This window comes from Chinchilla lanigera, unplaced genomic scaffold, assembly GCF_000276665.1.
Source record: "Chinchilla lanigera isolate Chin_1 unplaced genomic scaffold, ChiLan1.0 scaffold00041, whole genome shotgun sequence".
Lineage (NCBI taxonomy): Eukaryota > Metazoa > Chordata > Mammalia > Rodentia > Chinchillidae > Chinchilla > Chinchilla lanigera.
Genome location: NW_004955442.1, coordinates 19,137,601 through 19,154,927, shown reverse-complemented (window position 1 = coordinate 19,154,927; position 17,327 = coordinate 19,137,601). Strand labels below are relative to the sequence as shown.

The following is a 17,327-nucleotide window of genomic DNA, read 5'->3' as shown; positions in this document are numbered from 1 at the left end:
AACTCATTATGTAGCCTAGGCTGGCCTTAAACTCACGGCAATCCTCCTGCCTCGGCCTTTTGAGTGCTGGGATTATACTCATATGCTACCACATCTGGCTTCATAAGGTTATTGTGAGGGACCTATGACAAAAATGTACCCAAACACCAAACTTGTATACAGATGTCCACAGCAACATAAAATTGGAAACAGCCCAAAAGTCCTTCAAGGGTGAGTGGAAAGCAAACTGTGGAAGATCCATCCCAGGGAACACTCAGCAATTAATGGCATGAACTACTTGTTCAACTTGGATGGATCTCAAGGGGATGTGAGGAGTAAAAGAGCCAGTCTCAAAAGTCATTTCTACAAGAAATGATTTCATTTCTACAAGAATCGTGAAGTGACACTGTAGAAAGGAAGGGCAGATGAGTGACCATCAAGGCTCAAGGAGGATGTCAATTCAAAGACATAAAACAGAGTTAGTGAGAATGGTGGAATGGTTCTGCATGATGTTTATGGTGATGGTTGATTGATACCACATGGGAAATCTCATAGAGCTACACATACCTGTATGCACACATCCGAGAATACATATAAAAAATATATATTCAGTCTAAATAAAGTCTAGATGGGCATGGTGACTCATGCCTGTAATCTGAGCACTTGGGAGGCTATGGCAGGAGGATCAACATGAGTTCAAGGCCAGCCTGGACTACATATTGAGACCCTGTCTCAAAAATCAAAACAGGGCCAGAGATATAGCTTAGTGGTACAGCACTTGCCTGGCAAGCTCAAGGTCCTGAGTTTGATTCCTGATACAAAAAAAAAGAAATAAAAACAAAAATAAAGTTTTGACCTGAGTTGGCATTATTGTCCCAATACTATTTTGCTTTTGAAAACATACTAAATAAGACAGTATCACTGGGGGCAGCTGGGTAAAAGGCACATGGGAACACTGTGCTTTTCTACAACTTCCTGTCTATCAAACTATATAAAAAATAAAGTTACATAAAGGGAGGGAAAAGTACTGAAGCACTTTCTAGTGGGTACAGCACATTACAAATACTGAATAAATATTCGTGGGAATCAGATTCAAGATGGGTCTTGGAAAGAGGAGGAAGAGGTTCATTAATTCTCTCTGACAGTAGCTCTGGTCCAACTAGAACACCTGACACAGTCCCACTCTCATTCCTGGGCAAGGGAGCCACATGCAGAGAGCAATGGTATGATCTACAGAGAACAAAGCACCTCCTTCAAGGAAAGAGAGCCCCGTGAAGATGTGGCTATGAGCCACAAGCCAGAACAGACCAAGGGGCAAGAGCAGCACCAGAAAACAGAGCCCCAGGCATTGATTGGTACAGACCACAGGGTCATGGGGCGCTGACACTGCCCTGCTCTGAAGCCAAGAACTGCCTAAAACACAGTTTCTCTTTCCATGATAAAATACAACACAGCCCTTGGATGCTGGCCTAGGCCCTCCTCAACCTCCTACAAGTCTCTCCCACCCCCACCTAGAGCTCAGAGGAGGGCCTAGTTTTGCCAGGCATGGTGGTGCACATCTGTGATCCCAGTACCCTGGGAGGCTGAGCCAGGAGGATAACAAGTTTGAGCCCAGGTGGGACAACTTTGGGAGAGACTGTCTCAAAATAAAAAGTAAAAAGGGCTGGGTATATAGCTCAGTATGAATTTCCTGGGTCCAAACCCCAGGACTGAAAAAACAAAAAGGCCCAGTTTCATTTAAGGTTTCTGGTAGCTCAAAAAGAGCATGGAGCTTTTTCTTTCCATACTAAGCTCAGAGAGACAAAAGGACAGGGGTATTTGGTGCTTCTCCATGCTTCTAATATTGTCATAAGCAAAGGAATAAAATGCAATGTTGTAATCAGAAAGCAGGGGTGGGGGAAAGTAAGTGGCAAATTCTCTTGGAAGTGTGGTACTCACTCTGTGGAGTTGCCGTGGACACTACAGTCATGCCATGAGGTGTCATTCCAGAGGTCCCAGGGGGTGGCTGCGCAGTGAGGGGCATTGGCTGCCCCATGGCACTAATGCCACCCATCCCACCTAGGGCTTGTCCTGGGCCCCGAGGAGGCATGCCAATTCCAGCTGCTCCTGCGGCAGGTCCACCGGTCAGGCTCTGCAGCGCGTTCATAGGGTCTGTGGGAACATAAACAAGCAGCATCTCAGCAAAGTACCCAGGGCCGGACAGGTTCACAGGTGAGGCTCACAGGACACAGACATCCTCTCATTTATATGCTTTACCCCCAGGAAGTCCTGAAAGTTGACAGCCAGAGTCCCAGAGCCAGGATATGTATGTTGATCAATGCTGCCAGAACACGAGCCACATGAGAGCAAGGAGCACACTCCGCCCGTACTCTGGGCTGGGTCAGGGTCCTAGCGCTGGGCAAGAAATGATTCCTCTGGCACTGGCAGTTAGTCTAAAGATGGGCTGAGGCCTCAAAGGCAAATGGCAGCCATGACGTGGCTGCCAAGACCCCATGCTGGGTGAGCACACAGTAGGAACTTTCAGAAACAAAGAACAAAGGGGCCCATCTCTCTAGCAGGTGGAAGCACTGTGGTCAGAGCAGAGATGAAGAAGTCAGGGAGACGTCCCCCAGGAGGGCATAAGCAGGCTGATATACCAATGCCCCTCCTCTGCTGCCAAGTCTCTGCAGGATGCCGCCCCAACACAGTTGTGCAGCCAGAAGCAGTACACCAGAGGCTGAGATGTACAAGAGAGTTTCACAGAGTGCTGAGGGGCAAACTAGGCTTGCTAAGTTCCTCGGGAAAGCACACTCCACTCAGTGAGCAATGTCACAACCACAGACCGCCTCGCCTGATGCCATCATCACAAGAGTGTGCACTCATGGTGAACAGTAATGTGGAAATAGGTGTGGTCCGGCTGGGTCACCTTTCCACAAAACTGAGTAGCGTCAAGGACCCCACACTCCAATGCCACAGAGCATTCTCCACATGTACTTGACCTTCCCAGCCCTCATAGGTCAAGAATCACTGTACAGGTTGAGGTGGGGCCTACACAGGCAGGGGCACCCATCATTTACCACTCCCTGTGTAGGGCAGGACACACAGACACACAGACTGTAGTGTCAGCTCACACCCTTCCTGAAAGGCTGGAGATCAAGGCCAGCTTGAATCTGGCTCAACCCCATCCTCGGCAGCAGAGACCAGGGCTCAACTGGCAGAAGTCCCCTGATGTGATAAAACCTTGAAATTAAAATGGAAAAACTTCTGACTTTGCAAAGAAATTTTATAACTTAAGGAACTGAATTTACATCTTCTAAGACATGCTATTAGAGTTCATTATACTGAATATACAGTAACAGTTCTCTCCCAGAGAGCTCAAAATTTTTAGATAATGAGTAACAGCTTTGTGAGTTTGCATAATTTTTTTGCTGGTGAAACAGGATGAAGAGGCATCATCTGACTTCAGTCTGTAGAAAGATGAAGGGTGGAACAGAGATTGGGACACAGCTGGTTAGCCTCCACCCTGCCGGAGACCTCCTGAACATTCTCCTCCAGCAACAAGTTAATCCTGACACACACACTTGCTGCCCCCAGTCTGAGGTTGGGAAAAACTTTATTTTAAAAGAAAAAACTCTTACCACTGACAGAAGCTTGAGATTTCTTGTTATCTGTATACAAACAGAAAAAAAAAAGTAAACAGAGTTTTATATAAACATGTTTCCACAGGAAAGACAGTTTTGTAAGGCATTTGACTAAAGGTCATTTGCTAAGACTGAACTAACTCTGCCTAAAAACAAGGTAAAAGATCTCAGAGCCTCAACTCCAAGGAACCACTGGTACTTCTGGCAACCAGGGGAGGAGATGTCTGTTCCTGGCAGCACAGAACACACAGGGTCCCTGGGGACACAGGACAAATACCCTCGCAAGAGTCCACCTGGAGCCTCAGGGAACTGTTCCAAGGCTGAGGCACCCTGAGGTGGGGTTCTAGGCCTCCAGGTTTACTCTACTTTTCCTTCTTTCCAGGTCCAGGATTTCAGCTTGGGTTCTGGGCCTCAAACAAAAGAGCAATAGGAACCCATTATGGAGCCGAGAACTTGACAACACTTCCATTTCATCCCACTCTGGTTTCCTAGGTGGGGAAACAGAAGACGTCTGAGGCTGGCTGGAGACCAGGTCTAGCTGGCCCCAGCACATGGGAAAGAACTGCTAAATAGTCAGTGGCTCAGCGACTCCTGATAGCCCCTCCATGTGAGCCCATGAGACCCTCAGGATCATGTGTGTCAGCAGGCAACTGTCCTGATGAGCACAGCAGGGGGGTGTGTGTGTGTGTGTGTGTACTGTCTGACGAGCACAGCAGGGTGTGTGTGTGTGTGTGTGTGTGTGTGTGTACTGTCCTGACGAGTGCAGCAGGTGTGTGTGTGTGTGTGTGTGTGTGTGTGTGTGTGCTGTCCTGAGGAGCACAGCAGGGGTGTGTGTGTGTGTGTGTGTACTGTCCTGATGAGCGCAGCAGGGTGTGTGTGTGTGTGTATGTGTGTGTGTGTGTGTGTACTGTCCTGACGAGCGCAGCTGTGCTCGTGTGTATGTGTGTATGTGTGTGTGTGTGTGTGTGTGTGTGTGTACCAGGACATTTGGATGCTTGATTCCCAGATTCCTGGATCCTCTTCTCCCACACTTCCCAGGTCTTTCTACACCCCAAAGCAATGAGATCTCATGAATCCATCTTACTGCCCATTCTAGTAAAAAGTTAGTGTGGGAAGAAGCAAACTATACTGACCTCAGGCTCTTAATGTCTCTTTTTGCCCTCAGCAATTGACATTGCAGCTGTAGCTGCCTCTACAATCCATATTCCAAGTGTCACTAAGCCACAAGGGAATGGTGACAAGCTTGTGTCAGGAGAAGCCCATCTTCACTGATTACACAAATGGGTAGGCAAGAGGGTTGTTGGCAGGACCCCAAAGTGGTCACCAGCTCCAGTCTCCTTCACAGGCTATTAGCCATCCAGGAGCACTCAGGGCCACGTGCTTCCATGAAACACACAAAGGCACCATGATGTCTCACTTCTGAAGTTCTCTTAACAATGCACTTTTTTTTTTTTTTTTTTTTTTTGTTTTTCTCCGGTACCGGGAACTGAACTCACGACCTTGCACTTGCCAGGCAGGCGCTTTGCTGCTGAGCTAAACCCCCAGCCCCAACAATGCATTTTTGAAGAGCTGGGGCCACTGCCTGGCCACACTGACAGAACCACAGTGGACATTCTGAATCAGAGAGGACACAATGTAAAATGAGGGGAACCTCAGGACAAATAGGAGCAAGGAGTAGGGACTCAGGAAGACAACCTCAGAAACACAGTTTCACAGAAACACACATTAGGTCAGGCCTTCTTGGGGCCACAAAACCAATTGGGAAGTGTTTGTTCCAGGGTAAACTGCTTATTTAAGAACTGCCTGGAGGTTAAAAAACAAAAGTCCTATAAAAAAAAAAGAGATCAAGTGGACAAGTGAGAATAGCAGCCCAGTTTTGGTCACTTTGAGGCCAACATTCCCATCATGTCAGAATCTGCATTTTCAAGGCTGAGGTTTGTGGGTGGGGTGGGGGATAAGGAACCTGGAACCAAGTATCCTGCAGTGAGGAACTTCCCAGAAGCAGGCAGCAGACACTGATGTTCCAACTCTGGCCCTGCAGCCCACCTGGGCAGCCTCTACTGAACACCAGAAGAGCTGGTCTCTCACAGTCATAACAACCCAGAAATGTGAAATCTTACTTACGAATGTCTCGAAAATGGATAATGAGCCTGGCCACAAGGGAAAGATATTCGTCCTAAAAGTAAAAACAGGAAGTAGTTTAATCCCAAATGGAGAAGCAGCACAGGCATGTGACTCCCCCTCCCACCCCTTTGCCCTGCCTGGCCACCCAGCGGAGGTTCTTCCTGCAAGCCTGTTGGCCTCTGGGGCTGACTGAGATGGCTGCAGCTGCTCAGCCAGGCTTGGCCTCCTCTGGAATCCATCTCTCAGAGAAGAGCTGTCAGTGCCCTACTCTGCAGCCAGTAAAAGGTACAAAGAAACAAAGACACAATACGGGCACAGAGAGCCTTCAAAAGGCAGCTGCTCCACCCTAATGTAAAGAGCCCTCAGCTGAGAGAGCAGGGAGCCATTTTAAGTCTCTCTTCTCACAGTGGGCTGAAGAGCTGGCCTGAGGTCAGAAAGCCTATTCAAAGCAGACACAGGCCTGCCACTGTTGCCTTTGGTATCGGTATGGACGTGCTTTCACTTTTCACACCCAGCCTGTTCCTGCCTTTCCTCTGCTGTTGTGTGATGTGTGATGTGCACACAAATCTGCATGGGGCGCATCTGGCTGTGCCTGCAGGGAATCTATGTTCCTCTGCTACCTGCACCAGCAAAAGACAGGGAAGCAACAGCGAAAGGAGACAAGTGAAGGCCACTGCTTGCTCAGGCCATCTGTCCAGGATGCCATGTTTCTGGAAGGACCTAGTAGGGCCTGCCTTCCAACAACCATCCTTTCTGCACCCAAAGATACTCACTCTTAGGTAGGTAAATCACCACAGTAAATCTGTTCTATGTCCAAGGAAGTGATGCCTGAGTTAACTCTTACTTCAGAGAAGCATCTTTCCCCTCCATAGAAATGCCCATCCCTTCTAGCAAGGAAGCCGTCCTGCCCTGCTTGCACAACTGTCCTCCCAAGTCACCAGGGTGCTGAGTCCCTCCCTCAGCAGACAGACAAGACAAGCAGTGGTTTGGGACAGAAAACAACTGTGGACTGGATGAGGGTGGAAATTAAAGAGCACTGTCTACATCTTTAATACCTATTGCCCATCTCCACACTCCACCCTACTATGTTTTTCATTTTGGGGAATCAGAGCAAGGTAACAGAAAGGGGAAAAGACCAGGAAAGAAAAGCTGGGAGATCCGTCAAAGGGACAGGGAAAGAGAGAGGGGTAGGGAGGAACTGCCGGAACAAAGGGTCACTGAGAGATTCTGCCAACACTCCCAATTTCCAATGACTCCATCAATTTTTGGTTGGAAAGACAGTGTTCTGAAGGTAAAGGGGCCCTCCACAGTCAGCTGCCCCATAAGGTCTGGTCCCTAAAGGACAGCAGTGTGGTGAGTCAGGAGCAGTGCAGGTGCAGGGGGACCACAGAAAGCTCAGGAATGGAAACAAGTCAGTCAAAAGGGAGGGAAAGAGAACCTGGAACTAGCTAAGTCCATACCTAACCTGTCATTAGCACCTTGGACTTATCTTGTAGGTCTGTGATACTGTAAAAATTTTTCTGACGTTTTCTCTACTACCATGAAACACAGAATAGGAAGAAGGAGGTTTCACAAGGAATAAGCTATGTTTACATTGACAGAAGATATGCTAAAGAGAGCTCAAGGAACAAGTTCTCAAGCTGCTTCCACACAGAGGCAGTACATAGGTAGGACCTACTACCAGCCCAGTGCCTGGTACTATATAGATATCACCATGCTGGATATCCGCTGCCATTTCTGGCCTACAGCAGGGGCGGGCGTTGAGGTAGTCTGGCTCTGCAAACCACGTGGAATGGATGGGTTGCCTGATGTGAGAATGAGCACAGGAAGCAGTCACCCTGGTGGCCAAGGAGCCTTCTTGGAGGTAAAATGCATTTTCTACATTCTCCCAAGGCAGGTTGTCCAGGATCATACAGGAGTTGACCCTGGGTTTGCTACAACAGCTCCTTTCTGCACGAGACCCTGGATCTGACCTCTGGGCTGGGCTGCCTTTCACTCTCTGGCTGCTCATTGTCTGGAAATGCTGGTGTACTGACATTTCCAGGTGGGAGGATTCTCAGGCTCTGACCAGATAGAGAAAAGATAATGGCATTTCTTTCCATTCCGAAGTACCCCAACTCTGCCAGGTCAGTTTCAGAACAAGGGCTGAGGAGCATGAAACTGTCTTTATCTTTGCTCCACCTCCCCTGCTCACTATCAAAAACTTCAATGTCCAAGCTGTACCCAAGACTGGGTCTTACTAGACCATGAACAACAAACCCTATAAGAGCAGCCAATACTTGGGCAGTTACAAAGTGCCAAGCACGGCTATAAAAACTTCAGATGTGTTAATACCTTTAATTCTCCCAACAACTCAGTAAGGCAAATACTACTGACAGTCTTGATCCATGGATCAGAAGAAAAGTATTTTTAAAAAGGAAGGGGGGCTAGGAGTGTACAGCAGGTACTTAGCATTTATGAGGTACTGGGTCTCAACTCTGGCGCCACACGCACACACACAAACAAAATACACAGAAAAACTTCACAACTTTCAACATTTGCTTATGTATACAGTACAAGTCTTCAGAGGCGTAACAAAATATCATGGAGTAAGCACCAAGAAGGAAAAAGCAGAAGGGAACATGCACAGTTCTTATAAAATACTACCTGTCACACACCGCACTACTCATTGCTTTTTGAGTAAGACGTGGGAAGTCAGAATTACTTAATTCGCCACATAAGACATTGGAAAGACAACCAAAATCACAGATAAACAAGTGTCAGGATCTGGGTTGGAAATGAGCCTTTTCCAAACCTGTTACCTACCTTCACTTTGAAAATATGTAAAATTTTTACAACTGAGAATATAGAACAGAATCAAGAGAAAAAGATACAATTTCTAAAAATTCAAAATCAACCAAAACAAATGAGTTGGGTATCAAGTTGATGGCAGAATCATACAGGAAAAAGTATTTTGAGAGGCCTTTGGCAGAAAAAAAAAGAGGAAACCAAGAACCAAAACTGTATGTTCTCAATGCAAGGTCTACATTTTAAGGACAAAAAGGACTATAAAGGAATCTTAAACTTTTAGACCACATTTTGTCATTAGTGGTAATATTAAGCTGTTCATTCTGACAATATCTGAGAAAAAGCAAGCAGTTACACTAATGATATTAGAAACCAAGATATTCATAGTAACAGAATAGATTTATGTTTAAAATGAAAGAAAACCCTGTAAGGTTAATTTGAACTGGAAACATCAGTGTGAAATTATGGGGCTTTTTTGTTATTATTTCAAACACATGTTATTTCTCAGATCTGTTCACAAAAAAGGTCCAAAAGCAATAAGCAGAGCAGTGCCCGCAACTGCATACTCTGCATGCCATTTCACCCTGAAAAAAGGACCTTAGATTAACAAGCCATCTGGGGGCCTAAATGCCAGCAAGCTACAGAAGACTAAAGGAGGTCATGTAAAAAACAAAATAAAAAAGAGGTCATGTAAGGAGCTCCAAGAGTGATAGGAAGGCCTCAGGAACTGCCACTGGGCATGTGGATGGGACCTTGTACACAATGAAACAGACTGCAACGCACCAGATACACAGCCCTGAGTTTAAAATGTTACTGGAAGAAGATCCATCCCTAGCCTCTGAGGCAGTCCTTGCACTGGGAAGACTGACAAGAACATTCTTGCACAGAAAATGCTGCCTTTGTTGTTGTTTATTGGTAGTGAAGGCCGGATCTAGGGCCAAGTCACTGAGCTATATCCTCAGCCCTTTTTTATTTTGAATTAGGTCTTGCTAAATTGCCCAGGATGGGCTCACACTTTGGATTACAGGCATGTGCATCCATGCCTGACTTGCAGCTTCATCTTTTTTGTCCTGGGGGCACTTATATCATGGAGCTACATCCTCAGGTCTTGTTTTGTTTTGTTTTGTTTTGAGGCAGGGTCTCATTATTTAGTTCAGGTTGGCCTTAAGCTCACTATGTAGTCTAGGCTGGCTTCAGATTCATGGAGATCCTCCTGCCTGGGCCACTCTTGTGCTAGGATTATGGGAGTATATCACCATGCCCAGCTTCTTAAGTGTTTTTATTTTTCAGACAGGGTCTCACAAAGCTGCCCAATCTGGGGCTGCACTTGTGATCCTCCTGTCTCAGCTTCTCAGAGTGCTGGGATTACAGGTATGTACCACCATGCCCAGTGAGAAAAAGCTTATTGACAGAAAAATTCCATGTTATAAATATGAGAGAAGAGTCACCATTAAGGACAATTACTATTTTGCAATCCATAATTAAACACTGGAACCATCAGATAATAATGGGGAGCTTTAACGGGAACAGTCAGGCTGCCACTCTTCAAACCCCCAACCACACAACACTGGCCTTGTGGGAAGAAGACACTCAGAAATACCGAGAGAAGGCCTTGGATGCACTCTTGCTAACAAGACTGCAGTACTCCGTGCACTTTCAATCTCATTCGCAGTCCCCAACTGCAGGGCAGGTGGGTGGGAGTCAGATATTAGCCCAAGAGTTTCAGGGCCTATGCAGAGGGTCCACAAGAACTGATTCCATTAAAAAAAAATATGTAATAGGTTTATTGACATAATTCACTGTTCATAAAATCCACCCATTTAAAGTATAACAATAGTTTTTAATATATTCAGAGTTGTACATTATTACAATCAATTTTAGAATATTTTCATCATTCCAAAAGTAAACTTTATTTCCTTCACAGCATCCTTGGCCCTAAACAACCACCAGTCAAATTTCCATTTGTAGTAGGCTAAATAATAGATCCTAATAATACATCAGGTCTGATTTCATGGACTCTGTAAATGTTACCTAACTTAGGAAAAGTGTCTTTGGAGATGTGTTGAAATTAGGGGTCTTAAGAAAAGAAGTATCTTGGATTATCCTGGCAGACCATAACTGCATCTTGTGTGTCCTTGAGAGGGAAGCAGAAGGAAATTCCACCTTCAAGAAGGCAAGGTAGCCAGGCATAGTGGCACATGCCTGTAATCCCAGCACTTGGGAGGCTGAGGCAGCAGGACTGCTGTGAGTTCAAAGCCAGCCAGGGCTACATAGAGAATTCAAAGCCAGCCTGAACTACATAGCAAGATTCTTTTTCAAAAAACAGGCAAAGTGATGTAAAGATGGAGCAGAAAGAGATTGCACCCTGTGATGGAGACTGGACCCTCTACAAAAATACCACCAGCCACCACAAGCTGGAAGACACAGGGAGATTCTCTTTGAGAGCCTTCCACAGGAGCACAGCACAGTTAGGATAGCAATTTAGGCCCAGTGATACTGATTTCAGACTTCTGCCTTGAGAACTAGGAGAGACTAAGCTTCTGTTCTTTTAAACAGCCAAGTCTGTATTAATTTGTTATAGAAAATACAAGAAATGAACACAGATTTTGTTACCAGGAGGCAGCCCTGAGTTTAAAAATGTGACAGTGGCTCTGGAACTGGTCAGTGAAGACAGGCTAGAAGGAGGTTGAGAAGCACAGCAGAAAAGGCCAAGATTGTCCTGACAGGCTGTCGGGAGAAGCAGAATGTAAAGACTCTGCTAACCAGATACTGCCTCAGAGAAAGTGAAGGATCTGTCTATTGTGTGGAGGTGTTATAAGTAATGAATTCATGAATTTGGCTGAGTCAATCTTCAAGCAAAGTACTAAAGGTTCAGCCTGGTTTCTTCCTGTTGCTTATAGTAAAATGTGAGCCGAACAGATAAATTGAGGGAACTAAATATACAAAGAGAACCTGGACTTGATTTGGGAAATTCTCAGGTTACTCAGATTGGAAAAAATAAACAAGCAAGTAAACAAAATACTGTAACTGAGAGATCCCTTGTTAAGAAAATGTGTTGTAATTGTCTACATGGTGGTGCAGATCTGTAATCCTAGCACTCAGGAGACTGAGACAGGATTGCTGTGAGTTCAAGGCCAGCCTGGGCTGCACAGTGAGTTCAAGGCTAGCCTGAATTACACAGTGAGACTCTGTCCCCAAAAAACAAAAGAAATGGCTGGGCATGGTGGTGCATACCTGTAATCCCAGCACTCAGGAGGCTGAGGCAGGAGGATGATTGCAAGTTCGAGACCAGCCTGGGCTACAAAGTGGGATCAAGACCAGCCTGAATTACATAGTGAGACCTTGTCTCAAAAAGGAAAAAAAAAAAAAGAAAAAAGAAATAAAAATAAAATGTGTTCTAGAGAGAAGGCCAATGGTGTGGCTAGACAAACTTTGCTAATGCCAAAGAGATCAGGCATGAGATTTATGAATCTTCTCATTCACTTTATAGAACTTATACAGGATTATGGAGAAACCTCATCTAATGGCACAGAGCCTGTCATTAAATGAGGAGACCGAAAGGTTTTTGAGAAACAATGCCAACTTGGACTGAAAGGTTCACTGACTGGACAAAAATCAAAAGGGTGTTGGACTCCCAAAATTCTACAGGTAGGAAACAGGCTCATACAACTATTCAAAAGCAAATATGTGCTACCCTTCAAGAACAAGGAAAGATGAGCTGGGTGTAGTGTGCATACCTGTAATCCCAGCTACGTGGCAGGCTGAGACAGGAAAATTTCAAGTTTGAGGGCACCCTGGGAAACAAAGTAAGATCCTGTTGAGAGACAGACAGAGATCGACAGAGACATAGACAGGCAAGCAGGCACACACATGGAAATAGAGGCAGAGACAGAGACAGTGGGAGAGGAGAGAGAGTGAGCAAGTACTGGGCATGGTGACAATGCCTGTGATCCTAGCACTCTGGGAGGCTGAGGCAGGTGGATTACAAATTTGAGTCTAGTTTGGTCAACTTAGTAACACCCTGTCTTAAAATATAAAAAAAGGCTGGGGCTGTAGCTCAGTGTGAAGGTCCTGGATTCAACCGCCAGTACCAAAAGAAAAAAAGGAATAACCACAAGGGCAGAGCCGCGGATCCAGAAATCAAAGCCTCAAAGATTATAGTACTTTAAGACAGTGCCTAAACTGATTTGCCTGTTCTGGACATTTGATAGAAATGAAATGTGTGAGGGGCTGGGGATTTAGCTCAGTGGCACAGTGCCTGCCTGGCAAGCGCAAGTTTGTAAGTTCAATTCCCAGTACCACAGAAAAAACAAAAAAACAAAAAAACAAAAAAAAAAGAAATGAAATATGTGGCCCTTTGTGGGTGGGGAGAAAAAAAAAAGACAGGATAGCCTTTAATTCCCATACTGAGCAGTCCAGTGTGTGCCACCATGCTCAGAAAGTTTTCAAGGTTCATCTATGACATAGCATTACCAATTCTGTACTTCTTTCTTATATGGCCAAGTAATGTCTCAGTATATGGATACATTCTGTTTCATCCACTCATCAGGCCCTGTCTCAAAAACAAACAAAGTGCTGGGGATATAGCTCAGTGGCACAAGCGCCTGCTGGCAAGTGCAAGGTCCTAAGTTCAATTCCTGGTACCAAAACAAAACAAAACAAAAAACCAAAAATACTACACCATTTTATATGACAGACTTGAGTATCTACAGATTTTAGTATTCTTGGAGGACCCTGGAACCGTAGAGGATCCCCTAGAGAACCCCATCCCCTAGAGATGACAAATTTGTTTAAGGTTAATTTTTTAAAGACCAAGTAAGGAATGTTCAGGAATAATCTCAGTTCTAAAACGTATCTCTCCACAAAGCCCCTAAGGGTGCTGCCAGAGGTGCGAGGACCCCTGGCTACCTTCTCATCCAGAGGATGCCAAATCTTCCTGAACTTGCAGAAGACTGGCTGCAGTGTCTAGAGCTGCCCTTCAACACTATAGCACACCACCCCATGCATATTTATTTGTTTCACTCAGCCTCTTTTAGACAGAGAATTCCAACGATAGGAACTAAGGTCTTCAGGAATTAAAGTAAGTGTCTGGATATCTTTTGCTCTGGTACTTGGGAATCAGTAAGGGACCTGACAAACAGTGTTGGCTCTAAAAGACTCCTGGGCTCAGGGCCCAGCTCTCCTCTAACCAGCCCAGTGACATTCTGGGTAAGGCAATTAGCATGCTGCGCCCGAGAGTATTCTTCTTCTGGAAAGACTAAGAGGTGATCAAATGGGTTCACACTTGTGAAATACTTAGGACATGACCTTTAAGAAGACATCACTTTGGTGTCCACAAATGGAATCTGGTCTTGAGATCTGAAGCCAGCCAATCTCAGGATGGGGAAGACTTTAACTAGGGGACTTAACAGCCACACTGGAGACATGTGCCCTTAGTCACTTTCCTCATTCCTGGGACAAAATACAGGACACAACTTAAAGGAGGAAAAGTTTATTTTGGCTCATTGTTCGGCAGGCTGAAACACAGAAAATGTGAAATGACATGGTAGAGGGACCTAGGACAGTGGTGGTGAACCTGTAGCATATGCTGCAGTGGGCTGTTTGTATCACTGAAAGCTCTAAAAGGTTCGCCATCACTGACTTAGGAGGAGGACTGCTGCTCACATTGTGGAAGCCAGGAAGCAGAGAGAAGTGAGAAGCTGGGAGACACCCTTCCAGATAACACCCCCAGGTGACCTGCTCTTCCAACCAGACCCTACTACCTAACAGCAAATCAACTCTCTCTCCCTGTCCCCCGTGATTCTATCACCTTCCAAAAGCCCTTTCTGAGTACATGAGCCTTTTAGGGGATATTCTCAAACTTAATCATAACATGTCTAGTCCTGGTAATTTTGTGATTCCTCTAGATGAGTACAAAATTATATGTACCAGAGAGCTTGAGGTGCTCATTAGTACCCCACTCCTCTTAAGTATGGCACCTTTGGACCTGTAAGCCCACCCCCTAGCTACCAAGGGAAGGTCATCTCCCTCCTTGTGATACTTAACTGTGTCAATTTGAGCAAGAAGTGTCCAACTAAATTGGATCAACATGGTTCTGGGTGTGGATGAGGGGATTTACTTAGACCCACCCTGATTAGGCTTGTTGCCTGAATAGTATGAGAACGAAGAAGGAAGGCTTGCTTCTGTTTCTTTGGAGAAGCTGGTCTTCAACTTCACCTTGGATATCATTCTCCTGGCTTCCAGTGCAGAACCTTCAGCCTTCTAGTGCAGACCCTTCGGCCTCCTGATACAGACTCTCATGGCACACTACAGTGGGCTCCAGGCCCTCAACTGGTTCCTTCAGCTCTCCAATGCATGGATAGACTTTTTGCACTCTTCCATACCTGACTCTGTGGGCAACTACTGTAAGCCAATTTTGTAAATTCTTAAATATATATATCTTTCATTAAATCCATTTCTCTAGTAAGCACAGACTGATACAATGCACAACCTCCCACTGCCTCCTAGAGTCCTGATACACACACAAAAAACCCACCACTCCTCCTATCCCTTCCCTGTTCCAAGGTCCTTCCTTTTAAATTCTTCCACAGCTGTTCTAAGAGTCTCAGGCAATAGGGGCAGGTACAAGTGTGCCTGGGCTGCTATTTTTTCTTTTGTTTTTTTGTAGGGCTGGGGAGTAAACACAGGCCTGTTACATGCTAGGCAAGTACTCTACCACTGAGCTATATGTATCATCAGCCCTTTTTTAAAATTTTTATGTTGAGACAGGGTCTCGCTAAGTTCCCATGCTGGGCTTGAACTTGTGATCCTTCTCCTCAGCCTCCCAAGCAGCTGCGATTGTAGGTGTGTACCATTATGCCTGGTTCTGAACTGCCAGCCTGACCTTAAGAGTCCTCTCACAGGCCCACCTGGTGTTAAGGTCCTCAACGGCACTTAATTTGCATCTGCCTCCATGTGGACTTTAAGCACTAAGTAAAAAGGTGGACGTCAAATGACAGTGTCCAGTGATGTCTGTCTGTAAAAATGACATAGGAATTTCCCAACACTGCTCTCATGAATACTTCTCTTCCAATTAGTCAGGTCTTCCTTTAGAAATTAGAGATTTAGAACCAGCTTAATCAAAGGAAATGAAGTAAAAAAAAAAAAAAAAAAAAAAGGAAATAAAGTGAATTCACTAAGATGCAGCATAATTCAATATGTAGTAATTCAGAGACCAAGACAGAGCAAACAGTGATGGGGAGGGGCTGCTGTGCTCTTAGGTACCTCCTTTGTGAAAAAATGTTTATTCTTCAACTGCTGGTAGGGTCCCTGAGGGTAACTAGTCTCCATGATGGTCCCTGTATACACAGACAGCTGCTCACATCAACAGGCAGAGGTGACTTCCTCTACCATGAATTTGCATTGGTCTTAAGATTTCCTGTATCCAAATGATGTTTTAGAATCTGACTGAGGACTGGCAGCTTTTACTTCCTCCTGTTGAAGCCACCATAGTGTTGCAGTGAAATCTGACCTATGCCATTAAAGAAAGGTACCATGTGGCCGCCACTCTGGGAAAACTGACTTGAGCCACATGATGGAGCCTTTATTGACCTCAGCTCAGCTGCTCCCTGAAAGCTGTTACAAGAAAAGTCAGAAGTGAGTCCAGCAGAATAGCCCGGCCAGGCAATTCCAAATGACCCAACTTCTGATCCACAGAATCAAGAACAATACTAGGGGCCAGGGATGTAACTCAGTGGCACAAGCACCTGCCTGGCAAGAGCCAAGGTCCTGAGTTCAATTCCTGGTACAAAAAAAAAGAAAAAAAAACCTAACTTGTTATATAGCAAGCCATTAAGTTTGGAGTTTCTTTGTTATGAATTAATAGATAATAATACTGAGGCAATAAAATCTGTATTTTAAAAGGTGAAATAGTTCAAATAAGCCTTTATCAAAATTCTCTTCTAAGAAAACACAAACCAACAAAACCAATAAAAATATCCTATCCCCAAAATATTTGCAAATTATGTATCTAGCCAGGTGTGGTGGTACATACTTGTAATCCCAGCACTTAAGAGGCTAAGGCAGGAGAACCACTGCAAAATTGAGACCACCCTGGGCTACAAAGTGAGCTCAAGGCCAGTCCAAACTGCATAGCGAGACCCTGTCTTAAAAAGAAAAAAAAAAATTATGTATCTAACAACAGACTTATATCCCAAAACACAAAGAACTATTCAAACCCAACAATAAACAGACCAACAACCCAATCTAAAAATGGGCAGAGGCCAGGCATGGTGGCACACCCCTGTAATCCCAGCAGTCTATAATCCTAGCATTTAGGAGGCTGAGGCAGGAGGATTGCATTGAGTTCAAAACCAGCCTGGGTTACAAAGTGAGTCTGAGGCCGGCCTGAACTGCATAGTGAAATGCTGTTTCAAAAAGAAACAAATAAATAAAAAATACAAATGGGCAAAGAGCCAGGTGTGCCTGTATTCCCAGCATTCTGGGAGACTGAGTTAGCAGAACTGCAAGTTTGAGCACAACCTGGGAAGTTTAAAAGATTTAGCAAGACTGTCTCAAAATTAAAAATTTAAAGCCAGTCGTGGTGATGCACGCCTGTAATCCCAGCACTCAGGAGGCTGAGGCAGGAGGATCACGGCAAATTCCCGGCCAGCCTAGTCTACAAAGTGAGTTCAAGACCAGCCTGAACTGCACAGTGAGATCCTGTCTCAAAAAGACCAAAAAAAAAAAAAAAAAAACTTTTTTTAGAAAAGGGCTGGAGATGCAGCTCAATTGATTCAATCCCCACTCCTAAGAAGGAGTTGGGGGAAAGCATAGGAT

General features: G+C 45.1%; 1 protein-coding gene across 7 annotated transcripts in view; it reads right to left on the bottom strand.

The window, feature by feature from the left end:
- Med15 (mediator complex subunit 15) overlaps positions 1 to 17,327 on the bottom strand; it is a 67,474-nt gene that overhangs the window by 24,815 nt on the left and 25,332 nt on the right. For 6 of the 7 annotated variants that reach the window (XM_013517813.1, XM_013517815.1, XM_005391805.2 and 3 more), the window contains 3 exons: positions 5,724 to 5,775; positions 3,597 to 3,626; positions 1,918 to 2,130 (listed from right to left, as the gene is read on the bottom strand). In XM_013517813.1, the coding sequence (XP_013373267.1) occupies positions 1,918 to 2,130; positions 3,597 to 3,626; positions 5,724 to 5,775 (295 nt within the window). The remainder of the gene's footprint in view (positions 1 to 1,917; positions 2,131 to 3,596; positions 3,627 to 5,723; positions 5,776 to 17,327) is intronic. The other variant, XM_013517812.1, reaches the window with a different exon arrangement.